This window comes from Protopterus annectens, chromosome 8.part0 (assembly GCF_019279795.1).
Source record: "Protopterus annectens isolate FY-2018-M chromosome 8.part0, PAN1.0, whole genome shotgun sequence".
Lineage (NCBI taxonomy): Eukaryota > Metazoa > Chordata > Ceratodontiformes > Protopteridae > Protopterus > Protopterus annectens.
The window spans coordinates 1,261,173,053-1,261,189,706 of record NC_056741.1 but is presented as its reverse complement, the minus strand read 5'-3'; the positions used below and the strand labels follow the sequence as shown (position 1 = coordinate 1,261,189,706).

Below are 16,654 nucleotides of genomic sequence, written 5' to 3'. Positions count from 1 at the left end.
TTTTCTTACAGTTGTATTCAAGCGTTATACAATGTAGGTATGTAGGAGTGTGCAGGGCAATGAATGTTTGACAGAAAAGGTGGTGTTTTTGAGAACATTGACATTTGTCATTTACAGGGGCAAGAGGTGCTGAATGCGGTTTCTTTTTGGGGATAAACTCTTGGCTAGGCTTGTAAGGGCCCCAGGACCATTAGCCTAGTAACCTCCTATGATTCTATGATGACCAGGATTGGTATTTTTATGGTTTCCATATCTACTCCCCACCTCTGTTGTCCTGACACCCTTCTAGCTCCTTGTTGATGTAGTGTGTCATAGCTCATTATAATTACAAACGTTATTCTTTGTCCTTCTCCATAGCTAGCATGGAAAATAATGATCGCAACATGCTGTTAATTGCAGAGAATAAGATTGTGGATTCTTCCTTTTTTGTTTTTATACAATATAGTCTCCTCATTCATTCAGGTTCAATAATTCAGTCAGTCTGTTTTCGCTCTCTATCTATCTCCCTGAATGCTCTGGATGATGGAATACTTATTTCCACATCTGGCAGACTGAGCTTCTCATCATAATCACCTACCACCTTCTTGTCTGTGTGTCAACGCGGATTAGATGGTCAACATTCACCGCACTTGCATAAGGCAGCCTGTAGGGGAAGCTAATTTACCAAATTTCTCTGTTTCTCAGCAGCAGTGTTGCTAAGAGGCTTACATTTTTCTGCACTCTTCATCATCTTTTTGACACCCTGTATGATCATCTCTACCCGTTAGTAGAAATTTGGAGTCCATAGATTTATATGAGGTATTTGAAAGATTCTAGCATGACCCCCTTCTACATCAGTAGTATCTATGTTAAACTCTTGAATCTTCTCTTTAAATGATTTCTGATTCAGTCAATACAACAATTTTACTTTGTCCGAGCTGCCTCTATGTTGTTTTTATCATTACAATGTTGAACTGTCCAGAACTGCCTAGACTCTTTGAGGTAGAATCTAACGAACTGTCTAAAACAAGGAATAACTTCTCATTCTCAGCTGGTGATTATCCTTCCTATGCATTACAGTATTCTGTCCACTTTCCATGATACTTTAATGCCGACTGCTGTCAATAAGGTCAATCTGGTTGCTTTTCTGTTATTCTTGTTACAGTCTCCTAACTCCACCCCAACCAAATACATATTTCTATCATGAGTGTCTGCTTTACAGATGACCTTGCACTGGCTTTAAACTTCAAATAAGCTTCCTTGTTTTACAATTTCTCCAGTTTTAAATTTACTCATCTTCCGATTCTTTCTCTATTGTCCTTTCCATAAACCTTGTTGAAAAGCTTGGTGTAATCAGTAAAAAAAAAAAAAAAAAGGCAAGAATTTCCTTCCACAACTTCTACAAATTCACTTATATAAAAAAAATATTGAAAATGATAACTCCAGTACTGACCTGTGAGGTTTTGAGAATAAACTCCATTTAACAAGACCCTCTATGACTTATTATTTAGCCATCTTCTAACCATGTTACAACCCTAGAACCTACTCCAAGTTCCTATAATCTGCTCACTAACTTTTTATATATTACTGTGGCAAATACCTGATAAAGTCTATACATCCACCGTCCCTTTCTAATCTTATCTAATGTTCTAGTTAACCAGTTAAAGAAATGTATTAAATTCGTCTGGCATGGCCTTCCTGTTGTAAATCTATGCTGACTTGGGTCCAGTGTTCCACAAGATTCCAGATATTTTATAATTCTTTCAGCAGTGATTCCATAATTTCCCCAAAAGCGAGGTCAAACTGACAATTCAGAAATTCCCATCTTCTATCTTGCTCCAATTAAAATGAAAGGGAATCATACCTACTTTCTCCCAGTTATCAGGAATCACAAAATTATTAAAAAAGGTTACTTAATGGCATTAACAGTTCTCTAAAATTCTACAGCATCTCTCATCAGGCCCCACTGTTTTATGTAACTTTTGGTTTCAGGTTATTTTAGGACACCTTCTATGAAAGGAATGGTCTTGACCTCCAAACCACAATATCTAATGGCTGGATTTGTAAATATTCACTCTCTTCTTCTTGAGTACTGAGCAAACATAAATACTAAGTGCGTAGCATTGGATTTGATATATTTTTGTGTCTAACCTACATGTCTTTTTTTTTTCTTTGGCTTCACTATCCCCCTTATGTCTTTCTTTGCTGTTAGTTCAGTTTCACTGCAGTTTCCTTAATGACGCTCGTTAATAATAATCTGTTCACAACCTTATTGTCCAGCCACTGTAGAATTATTATTGCATTACTAACCTGAAAGGGACAACAACAGGACAGGTGGTATGCTGAATGCATGAAGCAGTGTACTGTAGGCACTGATGAAAGGGGCACAGTGGCAACAGCTGCTCTTCCAAATGGCCTGGTGCAGAAGTTAGTGTCTGGCCTTTTGTTGTGAATTCATACTTTTCAGGATGTTCTGCAAAAAAGAAGTCATGTAAATACTTAATTCTATTCAAAAAGTATATATATTTGAGGTAGACAAACAGCAGACATATGATCTTTGACTTCCAAGACTTCATAAACAGAAGTTAAGTACTTACCATAATGTTGAATCCTTGTCATCCCTAGTCTGTCTGTTTCAACTTATGGGAAGTCAGCCATCAGTCAGACCCAATCCAGAAGATATATCGCTTCACTAAGCGCTCACTCTCAAGCTTCTTCCCTATTCCCATTATCCAACTGTCCTCCACCCTGCCTTAGATGGAGTTTGCTGTTAACTCCATAGTGAAAAGATTGTCAAGAGAATACTGGAAGGAAATCATGGAAAGTAGCTGGGTTTCAAGACAGGTCTATTAGGTTTGTCCAGGTAAGAAATGGTGGCAAGTGGAATGGAGAAGGAGGGTGGGTTGTCAAAATGGATGGATTAGGGATGACAGTGCTCCAGCACCATGGTAAGTGCATAACTTATGTATCCTGTGTCATTCTGTCCATCATACTGACTAATAGAACAGAATCCCTAAATGACCTATTTCCCTGGGAGAAATCACGACAGGATTCCCTTAAGGTAGCTCCAAAGGAAGGTCTAAATCTGGCAATAATTTCCAACTTGAGTGGTTTGGAAAAGGTACAATGCAGACCAAGTTACTGCTGCACAAATATCATAAACTGAAACATTTCTGAAAAAGGAGGTAGATGCTGCTACAGATCTGGTGGAGTGTGTCTTTGGCTACATTGTTAAGGACTTTTTTTTTTGATTGGTAGGCAAATGTTATGCTTTCGGAAAGCCATATAACAAAGTTGCTTTAGATACCTTACACCCTAGTCTAGAGGGTACAGAAGAAACAAACAAATGGGATTCCTTTATGATAGATTTTGTGGAGTGAACATTGAATCACAACTGCTTATTAATGGCCAATGTGTGAAGGTGACTAGAGTAATTAAGAAAAAAGACTGGAAGGTGAATAGATTGGTTGAGGTGAGACTATGAAGTATCTTTAGTGAAGAAGGATGGATTAGTTCTTAGCAAAACTTTGCCCTGCTTGGGAAACGTGATAATAAGGCAAGGAAGATAATAAGTGCACTCTGATATTCTTCTAGCTGAGGTAAGTCCAGCAAATAGTAAGATCTTCCAAGAAAGAAATTTAAATTCAATGGAGGTAGCTGATTCAAAAGGGAAGTAAAAAGAAGTTATGCACTTACCATAATGTTCCATGTGAGTTGTGCATCTCACCTTCATTCTTTACTGATGGGTTCAGAGCCGATCCCTCGGCTCCGAGTCGGCACCTACTGCAAAGCTTGAGGATTTCAAGTAGCTTGAGGCCATGTCCCTAACCCATGATGTACCTTGAGTTACCTCAGATCTTGTTTGCTGCGTAAAATAATGCCATATGTCATTCTATAACTCCATAAGCGAGAAAGTATAGAAGGGTTGAGTGACAGGAAGGATCTAGCATCTTAATATTCTGAAAGCCCAGGAGGGGGTAGGAGGGAGGGATGTAAGAATGAAGGCGAGATGAACAACTCACATGGAACTTTATGGTAAGTGCACCACTTCTTTATGTGAAGTTGTTCTATCTCGCCGTTCATTCTTTACTGATGGGTAGCATACCAAGCACAATCAACCTCGGGTGGCTCACGGGAGTATATTTCTCAGGACCGTGGATTCAAAGGAGTCCCTGTCCCTAGAGGCCCAGTCAACTTTGTAATGAGTGATAAAGGTATGAGGTTTTGACCAAGTGGCTGCTGCGCAAATGTTACCAACAGGATGTCTGGCAGAAAAGGCAGATGATGTAGAAACTGCTCTGGTTGAGTGAGCTTTAATTTTATGGTGCAAGGGCATATTGGCAGCTGAATAAGCAAATCAGATAACCATTTATACAGAGTTGTTTTAGCCACTGGCATGCCCTTCCTGGAATCTGAGAATGAAACAAAAAGCTGGTCTGATTTCTTGAAATCTTTTGTTCTATCCAAATAAAATCTGAACTGTCTGTGAACATCGAGTTTGTACAGCATGTACTCTAAACTGTTGGAATGATTGGGGGAAAAAACTGGCAAATCAATAATTCGGCTGCGATTAGTTTCAGTGCAAACTTTGGGTAAGAAAGAGGGATTTGTTCGAAATGAGACTCTGTCAGCATGGAAAATCAAATAAGGAGGCTTAATGGATAAGGCCTGAAGCTCGGACACTCTGCGGGCAGAAGTAACAGCCACTAAAAAGATGGTTTTCCATGACAAAAATTTGAGGTCACATGACAAAGCTGGTTCAAATGGTAGAAGAATTATGCGGGAAAGCATAAAATTTAGATTCCATGGAGAATAGGGAGATTTCACAGGTGGTCTAATATGAAAGGTCCATTTGAGAAAGGCTTTGGATAATTTGTGTGACATAATCCTTCAAATCCCAGATGAAAGTTAGAAATGGCAGCAAGATGAGCACAAACTGTTGCTGCTGCAGCTCCTTTACTGAATATCATGGTTACGGAATCTAGAATAGAGGTCATAGGGGCTTGTTAAGGATCAATACTATTTTTAGAGGCAGTTATAGAAATTTTTTTTCCATTTGCTGAGGTACAGCTTCCTCATAGAGGATTTATGAGATGATAGGAGAATTTGCTTCATCTCATTGGAAAGGTTATGGAACCTGGCTATGATGGGAATTGGAGCAGCCAAGCTGTCAGCTTCAGGGACTGCAGAGAGGGGTGAAGTTCCCCTGACGAGTGTGTCAGAAGGTCTGGAACTGGGTCCAGAATCCAGAGGTCCTCCAAAAGATGAAGTCAAAGGAAGGGGAATCAAATCTGACGAGGCCAATAGGAAGCTATTAGAATGATGGTCCTTCACAGGGCTTTGGCTTTCTGTAATACCTTGGGTATCAACGGGATTGGTGGGAATGCATAGAGGAGACCCGGGGGCCAATCGTGAATGACTGCGTCCCTTGGGGCTTCTCCCGGAGGGGGAATCAGGGCAAAGTAGCTTCTGCATTTGGTGTTCATGTGACTGGCAAAAAGGTTGCTGCAAGGCTGACCCCACCTGCGATATATCCTGTCCGCTATTTCCATCTTCAGGGGCCACTCGTGGGGCAACAAAATTGCTCTGCTCTCAACTTGTCTGCTATCACGTTGGCCTTCCCAGGGATGTGCTTTGCTAATAGAAAGCGCTGGGTGGAAATAGCCCACTGCCATACTTTGAGGGTCTCATGACAAAGGGGTAAGATCTGGTTCCTCCTTGTTTGTTCGGATACCAGACCACTGACATGTTGTCCGTCTGAATCGCAATTGTACCCAGAGGAAGAGAGTCCTGGAATTACTGCAATGCCAAAAGTACTGCTCTCATCTCTAGGACATTGATATGCAGATGTGTCTCTTGATCGGTCCATGTGCCTTGGGCTGTCTTTGCCTGAAAATGCCCCACCCCACCCTATCAGGGAAGCGTCCATGGTCACTGTGGACGCTGGAGGGGGTAGCACAAATGGGCATCCTATCGTAACATGAAGTGAGGTCAACCACCACTGAAGATACTTTTTGCAGGAATTTGTGATCATTATCATGTGAGATATGCGGAGCTCTTGGTAAGACCACTGAGTGAACAACAGCTATTGTAGTATTTGCATGTGCATATGACCTAGTGGTATGGCTAGAATTGCTGCTGCCATCATACCTAACAATTTCAGAATTTCTGATGCTGGTGCTTTGTTTTTGTATATTAGAATGCGGACATGTTGACGGAGAAGTAAGACTCTTTCTACTGGAATTCTTAGTGTGGTAGTGTCCAGTTCTGCTCCGATAAAGACGATATGCTGCGATGGCGACAAGGCAGATTTTTCTGAGTTTATTGTAATGCCCAGATGATTGCAGAGTGACAAAGTGGACTCCCTGGCCTGAATGAGTTGATGCCTGGTGGTGGCAGTAAGGAGCCAATTGTCTAGGTATGAAAACACCTGGAATCCTAAACGTCTCAGGTGAGCCATGACCACTGCCATGCATTTGGTGAACATTCTGGGGGCTGTAGTGAGAACAAAGGGCAGGGCTCGAAACTGGTAATGACTGGCTCCCAGCCGGAAGCGCAGATGATCCCTTGATGGCCTGGCCATTTTTATGTGGTAGTACGGATCCTGGAGATCTATGGAGCACATCCAATTGTCTTTCCCTAAGAAGGGAAGTATTGACTGAAGTGTGACCATCCAAAACTTCTCTTTCTTTACAGATTTGTTTAGTCTGCTGAGGTCCAATATAGGTCTCCAGTCCCCTGTCTTTTTTGGAACTAAAAAAAATCTTGAGTAAGTTCCGGATCCTGTCTGGTCTGCTGGGACTGGTTGGATGACTCTTTCTTAGCAACATTTGGACCTCTGCTGTTGCTTGTTCCCTGTAACTGGTTGGAAAGTCTGGGATTTTCCTTGTTGGCGGAGGGGATGTGGAGAAAGGGATGAAGTATCCTCTGGAAATTATACTTTGTAACCAGTTGTCGTTTGTTATTTTGAGCCAGGCATCTGGGTACAAGGATAAGCGACCCCTGACTGCCTCCAGAGAAGAACAGTTGGGCCTCCTTTCAGGAGCACTGGTAGGGCTTCCCAAAGAAGTGATCTCTGTCGCCCTGGTGTTGCGGACCCCCTCTGCCGCGAGGGAGGGGTCTTCCATTATTGTCCCCTCCTCTGCCCCTGGAGGGGGGGTTCACCACATGTGTCCTGAAAGGCTCCTTGGGCTTTTCAGAACCACATTTTTCCTCCCCTTTGACCCTTGGGGATGGGTCTGATAGGGGTGAAAAAATGGACCCGGACGGCAGACAGAGTCTTTCCATCCTGCTCACACCTGGTTAAGGTTTCCTTGACTTTAAGCCCAAAAAGGGATGAGCCATCAAGGGGGGTATTCACGAAGGATGACTTGAAGGGCTCTGCGAAGGAACACAAGCGCATCCAGGACTGTCTCCTAAGAGCAACTCCTGTACCTGCTGCCCTACTCGTTCCATCAGCTGCATATGAAATGAGCCGCATGGACGAGTTCACTATAGAATTGAGGGTAGCAAGCTGGTTGGCAACTTTGTCTGTAGCTCCTGCTGCTATTGTACCCTGAAGAGTATCTCCCAGCTCTTTAAGGATATCTATTTGTAGTCTTGTAAAATGGGTTAAATAGTTAAGCGAATGAAGAGCAAAAATCACTGAACTAAACATGCGCTTCTCATATCTATCCATGATCCTGGAGTCTCTATTAGGAGGATGGCTAGACGAGGAAGTTTCAGACATTTCCCTTTTGGTGGCTGCCGCCACCACCATGGCATTAACTGGCACACCTTTTGTCAAAGGATTTATCTAGGGGGGCAGATATGAACTTATTAGGCATCCTAGGGACAGGCTCCATAGTATCCAGAGACTCTCACTCCCTTTGTGAGACCAGCTGCATCAGCTCATCGAAGGGCGGAGACACCCAAGAGGTGGAGGGTTGAGACCCGAAAGCCTTCAGGAGGACTAGAGTTAGTGGACTGCCAGTCACCCCTCTGCCTAAGGATTTCCAGTATCTGAGCAAATGAGATATCCTCAGAGGGGGACCATGGGGACCCTTCTGATTCATCCAAGTCAGTGTCAGACGTTAATGATTCCTGAGGGGCATCCAAGTGTTTCCTCTTACACATTCTCTTCCTGGGAACCTCATCAGTGGAAGCTTCTGGGGAGGTCTCGGAAGAGCATGGGCCACCCAATGGGGCTTCCTGAGGCTCTGGGTCTCTGCGCTTAGCAAGGATCTGTGAGGCAGAAGCAGACACAGGCACTTTAGGGGATGAAGAGGCCAGACCCGTAGTTGAGGATGTCTTGGGAGACATAACTCTACTCATGACTTCGAAGGCACCTCTGCTCCGATGTGAAGGGACCGATGGATCTGAGGAAACCGTCGACACCCCCGGCACCAGAACAGTGGGCTCCGAGCCTGAGGTAGGAGTCAAGCTCATCCGAGCCAAAGCCCCGAGAGGCAAAATCGTAACCAACAAGTCAGTTCGACTATCCTCCCTGGACCCGACTAGAGTGTTAGAGTGTGCTGGCTCCTAGAGTCCTCGATCGGCGCCAAGGACGTCAGAGTGAATGGAGCAAAAGACACTGGAGCAGGCGTCGGCTCCGAAGGCTCCACAATGAGCAGGTCTGTCTCCTCTGGCTCCGAAGGACCGGTATGGCTCGGAGGAGGAAGAGATATAGCTGGCATAAGGGTCTTCAGCTCCAAAGCCGCCTGGGTTGGAGCTGATAACAATTTGGCAAAGGCCGGTGCCTGTAAAAGCTTCTGCACCATCCGATCCACATCCAAATCAGATAGGCTTACAGAAGATTGAGATGACTGGACTGATGGTACCAACTGGAGTAGAGGCGATTTAGGAGTTTCAGATACCGGTTCCAAGACCGGGACCAGGTCCGAAAAGAGAAGACAGTCGGCTCTGGGAACTGTGGAGCCGATGTCACAGACTCTTTAGATTTTTTTGATTTTTTTGGTTCTCCACAAGTCTTGGAGGGCTTTGAGGACTTACTAGATCCATCCTGGTCACTCAAAGCCTCCTGGAAAGAAGGTTTCAACAAACCCCTATCAATAAGCTTTCTTTTTCTCTCTTGGAGAACTCTAGAGGAAAAAGAATGGCATATAGAGCATGTTTCTTTTAGGTGCAAGGCACCCAAGAAGTAGACACAATTCACATGGCAGTCAGTAACCGACATCTTCTGCCCACAATTAGGGCATTTTTTTAAACCTGACTTAGGGTGTTTTTCTTTTTCATCAGCCATGACAGAAATGGATACATCCAACAACAGCAATATCAATTAGCCTTCTAAAAAAAAAACAGGCTAGTTATAAGCAAACAGACACACACACAAGCCTTTTCAACTAAGACTGACTATAAGAACTAATGAGCCTTTTAATAAAAAACAGGCTAACTATCAGCACAAACACACACAAGCCTTTTAAACGAAGGCTAACTATCACTACTAATAAACCTTATAAAACAGGCTAAATGTATGCACACAAGTCTAAAGTTAAACCTAACAAGCACACACACACACACACACACACACACACACACACACACACACACACACACACACACACACACACACACACACAGAATTTTAACAAGTAAACTAACACTAAGAAATCACACAATAGTATTTCAACAGTATGTGTGACAAAAGGTCACTGAATGAAGAATTTTTGTCAGAGAAGTTAAATAGGCCTATAGGAGAAACGAGGCTAAATATACAACTAGGAAACTGCCCACAAGGAAGGGAACTCCATAGGTAAAGCTTTGAGAGCTTATCTAACCTAAATATCTATCTACTATAGTGAAAAACTAACAACAATATTTGTAAAATAGTAAAGTATTTAAGGTTTTACTGGCCTGAGCTATCAGGAACCTCCGATCAGTTGCAGCGGCAAACTAGATCTGAGGTAACTCAGGGTGCATCATGGGATAAGGACTTAGCCTCGAGCTACTTGAAATCCTCGAGCTTTGCAGTAGGTGCTGACTCGGAGTCGAGGAATTGGCCCCGAACCCATCAGTAAAGAATGAACAGCGAGATAGAACAACTTCACATGTTAATGCTTCTAATAAGAAATTCAGGTCTCTTGGAGATGATGGGTCTTTAAAGGGGGAATGTAGATAGAATGTCCCCTTTAGGAAGGTTATAAAGAATTTTTGAGCTGTGAGGGAAGAAGTTGAAAAGCCTGGGTAAAAGTTGGACATGGCAACTAAATGCACATTTACTGCTGAATAACTCAAGCCTGCATCAAACAAGGATGAGACCTTGCACAGACAGGATTCCTGAAGGAACTCTGCACACAAAAGAAGGGAAAAGGCAGAGAGAAGTCCAGAAAACAAATGTCAGACCACAGCGCCTCTCAGTGTCTGACCCTGTGGAGGGATGGGGTAAAGTAGCTGCTGCATTTGGTGTTGGATGGGGAAGCAAAGAGGTCAGAGAAAGACTGGCCCCAGCCATGAATAATAAGAAGTTATGTACCTACCATAACGTTCCATGTTAGTTGTCTTCTTCTCGCCTTCTTTCTTGCTGGATGGGTTCGGAGCCAATCCTCGGCTCCGACTCGGCCAATACTAAAGCTCGAGAGCTAATTCCACCGGCTCGAGGCTCCCCTATATCCCACAATGCTAGGCGGTAACTACTCAGATCTCGTTTGATAGCTATACCAAGCAACCCTAGTCTCCATAGAATGGAGTAGGGAAACCCACCTCAAAACAACCTGCGTGAAAGGTATCACAGACCTAAGAAAGGAGAAAAAGAGGTGGAAGAACGTGTGGGAATGATGACTTCCAGAGGAAGAACACAAACTGAATTCCTGTCGGTCTGTCCAGGCTTGGGGGAAGGAGGGTGGGATGCAAGAAAGAAGGTGAGAAGAAGACAACTAACATGGAACGTTATGGTAGGTACATAACTTCTTAATGTTAAGTTGTCCATCTCGCCTTCATTCTTGCTGGATGGGACCGCGTCCTAGCACCTTATCCCGGTGGCCTATCGGAACAGACTCTTGAGAACAGTGGAACCAAAATTGGCACGGCTTCTGGAAACCATGTCCAATTTGTAATGTGAAATGAATGTATGAGGAGAAGCCCAGGTGGTTGCTGCACAAATGGAATCTATTGGCAGCCTATCCTGAAAAGCTACGGATGTAGCTAATGCCCTAGTTGAATGAGCTCTAGGTCTTGAGGGTAGTTTGTGATGTCTTATCTCATAGATGAAGGTAATTGTAGAGGTGAGCCATCTAGAGAGGGATACTTTAGTAACAGGAAGGCCCAATTTTCCTTCCGCATATGACAGAAACAATTGATTAGATTTCCTGAATTGTTTAGTCCTATCTAAGTAATATCTAAGTTGGCGATGAACATCCAAAAAATGTAGCTTTTGTTCCGACCTGTTTGAATAGTTAGGGTAAAAGACGGGAGATCAATAATTTGGTTTAGGTTTACTTGAGAGGAAACTTTGGGCAAAAAGGATGGATTAGTATGGAGGGATAACCTATCTTTGTGAAACACTAAGTAAGGAGGACGACTGCACAGAGCATGGAGTTCAGATACCCTTCTCGCTGAAGTTATAGCTACTAGAAAAAGTGTCTTCCAAGAAAGCAACTTCAGAGAACATGAAGCTGCCGGTTCAAAGGGGGAAGGATTAAGGATGCCAGAACCAAGTTCAAATCCCATTGAGGCGGGGATCTTTGATTGGAGGTTTGAGAAGAAATACGCCCCTTAAAAAGGCTTTACAGAGTTTGTGAGCCATGATGCTAGACTCCGAGACACCAACATGAAAATTAGATATGGCAGCCAATTGAACTCTAATGGTAGATGCAGATGATCCTAAATGAAAGAGTTCTGCTAGAAAATCTAGAATAGACTGGATAGGTGCAGTAAAGGGATCTATGTTTTTTGACGTTGCCCAAAAGGAGAAGCGTTTCCATTTGCTACTATAAATCTTCCGGGTAGAAGATTTATGAGAGGCTATCAAGATATCTCGGACCGAGCAAGATATTGAGGGAAGCCTGGCTAAGGTTGGAATCGGAGAAACCACGCTGTGAGGTTTAGAGAAAGCAGAGATTGGTGCAGCTGACCCGATTGGTGGGTTACCAGATCTGGTACTGGGTCCAGATGCCAAGGCTGCTCCAAAAGGTAACGATGAAGAAACGGAAACCATATCTGTTGAGGCCAGTAAGGGGCAATGAGGATCATTGTCACTCTCAAGGCGATGGCTTTCTGAATTAGTTGAGATATCAGTGGAAAGGGGAGAAAGCATACAGAAGTCCCCGGGGCCAATCGTAAACTAGAGCATCTCTGGTGGGATGACCTGGTAACGGGAAGAGAGTGAAGAAGTCGTGACACTTGCTGTTTTGGGGAGTAGCAAAAAGATCGCAGCAAGGCTGGCCCCATCTTAGGAATATTTCTTCTAGAACTGATTTCTTTAGAGACCACTCATGGGGCATGAGAATTGCCCTGCTCAATTTGTCTGCAATAACGTTGGATTTCCCGGGAATGTGCGTTGCTATCAGAAAACGCTGAGAAGAGATCGCCCATTGCCAAAGTCTGAGTACCTCTCGACATAAAGGGTATGATCTGGTTCCGCCTTGTTTGTTGATGTACCACACTATGGACATGTCTGTTTGAATTGCAATAGTCCCAGTGGGAAGAGAGTCGTGAAGGGCTTGCAACGCTAAAAGCACTGCTCTCATCTCTAAGATATTTATGTGCAAGTGGCACTCGAAAGGTTGCCACGTGCCTTGCACTGTCCTGCCCTGATAATGCCCCCACCCACCCGATCAGGGAGGCGTCTGTTGTCAACGTGGCGACTGGGGGGGAAAGAGTGAAGGGTCTTCCTCGGAGAAGTTGAGGTGATGTGATCCACCAAGACAGTTGATTCTTGCATGATTGAGTTATCAAAATGGTATGGGACATCGGGAGCTGTTGAAAGGACCATTGAGTAAACAGCATCCATTGGAGGATCCTCATGTGAAAGCGAGCCAAGGGAAGAAGGGGAATAGCTGCTGCCATGAGTCCTAACACCTTCAAAACTAATCTGGCTTTGACTTTGTTGCATTGTAAGAGAAGGGAAACTTGTTATTGAATATCTGACACTCTCTGCTCTGTGAGTCTGGCTGAAAGATTGAGTGTGTTTAAGGTGGCGCCTATAAAGGTAATAGATTGACAAGGCGACAAGGCAGATTTTTCGAAATTTATCGAAATGCCTAGAGCTTGGCAAGATTGGATGGTGAAGTCCCTGGATAGAAGAAGCTGATGTCTGGTGGTGGCGGTAAGGAGCCAGTCATCTAAATATGGAAACACCTGGAATCCTTGACGTCTCAAGTGAGCTGCGACCACTGCCATGCATTTGGTAAACACACGGGGGGGCTGTAGTGAGACCAAAGGGCAGGGCCCTGAACTGGTAGTGACTGGCTCCCAGCCTGAAGCGGAGATATCTCCTGGAGCGTCTGTTCATCTTGATGTGGTAGTACGCGTCCTGAAGATCTATCGAGCACATCCAATTGTCCTGACCCAAGAAGGGTAGAATGGACTGAAGCGTGACCATCCGGAATTTTGTTTTCCTGATATACTTGTTTAAGTAGCTGAGATCCAGTATGGGTCTCCAGTCCCCTGTTTTTTTGGTACCAAAAAGAATTTGGAGTAGATTCCAGATCCTTGCTGGTCTGCTGGGACTGACTGGATAGCTCTTTTTGATAGCAGCTTTGAAATTTCTAATGCTGCTTGTTCCCTTAGACCGGGTGGAACGTCTGGAAGGGATCTTTTGGGTTGTGATGGGATGTGAATAAAGGGAATTTTGTAACCCTCGGATATGATAGACTGTACCCATTTGTCTTGAGTAAGGGAAAGCCAGGCTTTTGGGTACAGGGATAACCTTCCCCCGACTGCCTCCGAAGGTGGACAGCCAGGCAGCCCCTCAGGGATGCTGAAAGGGTTTATCAGAGAACATTTCTCTGCTACCCTGGTTTTGCGAACCTCCTCTGCCTCTAGGGCGGCGTCTATTAATATTCCCCCCTCTGCCTCTAGAGGGGAATCGACCTTGTGCGTCAGATGAGACTCCCTGGGATTGTTTGCGGAACCACATCTTTCCTCCCCTTTGACCTTTGGGATAGGGTCTAGAAGGGGTAGAAAAACAGACTCCTACGGCAGAGAGAGTCTTACCTTCTGCCTCGCACCTGGTCAATGTATCCTTCACCTGTGGACCAAACAAGGATGATCAATCAAAGGGAGAATTGGTGAAGGACGCCTTGAAAGGGTCCGCAAAGTTGCATAGCCGCATCCAGGCGTGACGTCGTAAGGCAACACCTGTGCCTGCGGCTCTACTCGCCCCATCTGCAGCATATGAGACCAGCCGCATGGAGGAGTTAACGATGGAATTCAGGGTTGCCAACTGGGAGTTCATTGTGTCTTTGAACCCCTCAGCTGTAGGATCCTTTATCAGTTCACCCATATCCTTGAGTAAATCTCTCTGGAGACGAGTGAAGTGGCATAAGTAATTCAGCGAACGCATTGAAAAGGTCGCTGATGAGAACATCCGCTTGCCGTACCTGTCCATGGTCCTAGATTCCTTATTAGGAGGATGGACAGGAACCGAAGGATCGGCTAACTCCTTCTTAGTGGCCACACCCACCACCATGGCATCAACAGGGACACCTTTGGATAAAAAATCTTTATCTCTAGGGGCAGTAATAAATTTAGATGGTCTCCCCGGGGTGGGTTCCACTGAATCAGGAGCCGTCCAAGCCTTCCTTGCCACCACTTCCATAAGGGGGTCAAAGGGAGGGGACACCCAGGAGGTAGAAGGGCGAGAGCCAAACGCCTCAAGATACACTGACTCATCCTCCGAAGGGTTAAGGGCTGGCCAGTTCCCCCTCTGTTTGAGGATCTCAAGGATGTCAGCAAAGGAGACATCCTCAGAGGGGGATCGAGGGGAACCTTCAGATTCCTCTAAGTCAGTGTCAGAGGTTTTAGACTCAGGGGAGTCAATGTGTTTCCTCTTGCACTGCCTCTTCTTAGGGGGATCTCCTACCGGATCAGGAGAGGCCTCGGAAGAGGAGGAAATTCCCAATGGGGAAACTTGAGGAGTTGGCTCTCTGTGGTCTAAGGCAAGGGGGTGAGTAGAAATCACTGCAGGCATTGTAGATGGGGGGGCTGAAGGAGCCGACTGTGGGGCAGACCCTGGTTCTAGCACGCTCCGCATGACCTCGAAGGCACCCCTGTCAGGCAAGGCCAGAGGCCCCCGCTCCGAAGAGACAAGGACCTCCTCCGGCACCAACAGGGACGGCTCCGAAGCCGATGTCGGAGCCGAACTCACCAACGCCGAAGCCCCGAGAGGGAGAGCAGGGTCGGACAAGGGTCCGATGCCACTCGCCCCCCTCGGAGCAGACGAGGGAAGCTCGGCGCCGAGATCCCTCCAAGGAGGAGATCGGAGCAGACAAAGGAGCCGAAAGGGAAGGTATCGGATCCGACGCACCAACAGTCATGGCTCCGACAAGCCCTGGCTCCGAACTCAAAGGAGTCGGAGGAGGAATGTATTGGGGAATGGAAATAGCCACTGACTGCTGAGTCGGGCTATGCAGCATTTGGGCCAGTGCCTCGGACTTGAGAAGTCTACTCACTACCCTTTGCAAATCGTGGTCAGATAACCTGGAAGACCGTGAGGAATGAGTTTTATGGCTCCGTTCAGAAAGAAGAGGGGATCCTGGCACCGAATGCACGGAGCCGATAGAGGGGGATCTAGATCTCTTCCTAGACTGTGGCTCCGATAAGAGTATCGGAGCCAACAGAGTTTTATCAGCCTCGGCTCCAGCCGGAGCCGAGGTAACAGTATGAAGCTTGGAAACATCGGCTCCAGCCGGAGCCGATGTCGAAGCCGACTTAACCTTTCCAGCAGTCGACTCAGAAACCGGAGCCGACTGTTTGGAAGTTTTAGAAGGCTTCCCCGACACAGACTGAGTCGGGGGGGGGCCTTCAGGCTTTAATAAGCCCCGCAAGATTAATTTATTCTTGTATTCCTGCAGGACTCCAGGGCTAAAACCATGACAAACAGCACAAGAGTCCTGCAGGTGCAAAGGTCCCAGGCAATACACACAAGAAGTGTGACCGTCTGTCAGAGACATTTTCTGACAGCACGAGTCACACTTCTTGAAGCCTGAGACCTTAGCATCTTTTGACATAGTGAAAGGAGTGCCTGACAAAAACACAAACACACTACAGACACACCCTCTACCGAAGAAAATTATTAAATTATTAAGGCTAACACAAAGCCACAAACACACATACAAGCCCTTAACAAAAAACTACTAATTTAGTCACACTAAAGGACTGGGGGAAGGGAAGGGGCCGAAGGCCTACAAGTTAAGGGAAGAAAAGGAAGGGAATATAGACCCGAAAAACAGGGGTCGATTTATCTAAATATTAATTAAACTAAAAAGGTTATGGTATGAAACAATAGGGGGTTAAGAAATACCTATTACGGAAAAAACTCTCACTAACCTGCCTGAGCCGGTAGAAAAGCACCTCGTCAGCTATAGCGGCAAACGAGATCTGAGTAGTTACCGCCTAGCATTGTGGGATATAGGGGAGCCTCGAGCCGGTGGAATTAGCTCTCGAGCTTTAGTATTGGCTGAGTCGGAGCTGAGGATCGGCTCCAAACCCATCCAGCAAGAATGAAGGCGAGATGGAC

General features: G+C 45.3%; 1 protein-coding gene across 1 annotated transcript in view; it reads right to left on the bottom strand.

Moving 5' to 3' along the window:
- LOC122808457 overlaps window positions 1–16,654 on the bottom strand; it is a 1,306,749-nt gene that overhangs the window by 96,594 nt on the left and 1,193,501 nt on the right. The window contains exon 5 of the mRNA XM_044079417.1: window positions 2,290–2,452. Coding sequence (XP_043935352.1) covers window positions 2,290–2,452 — 163 coding nt within the window. The remainder of the gene's footprint in view (window positions 1–2,289; window positions 2,453–16,654) is intronic.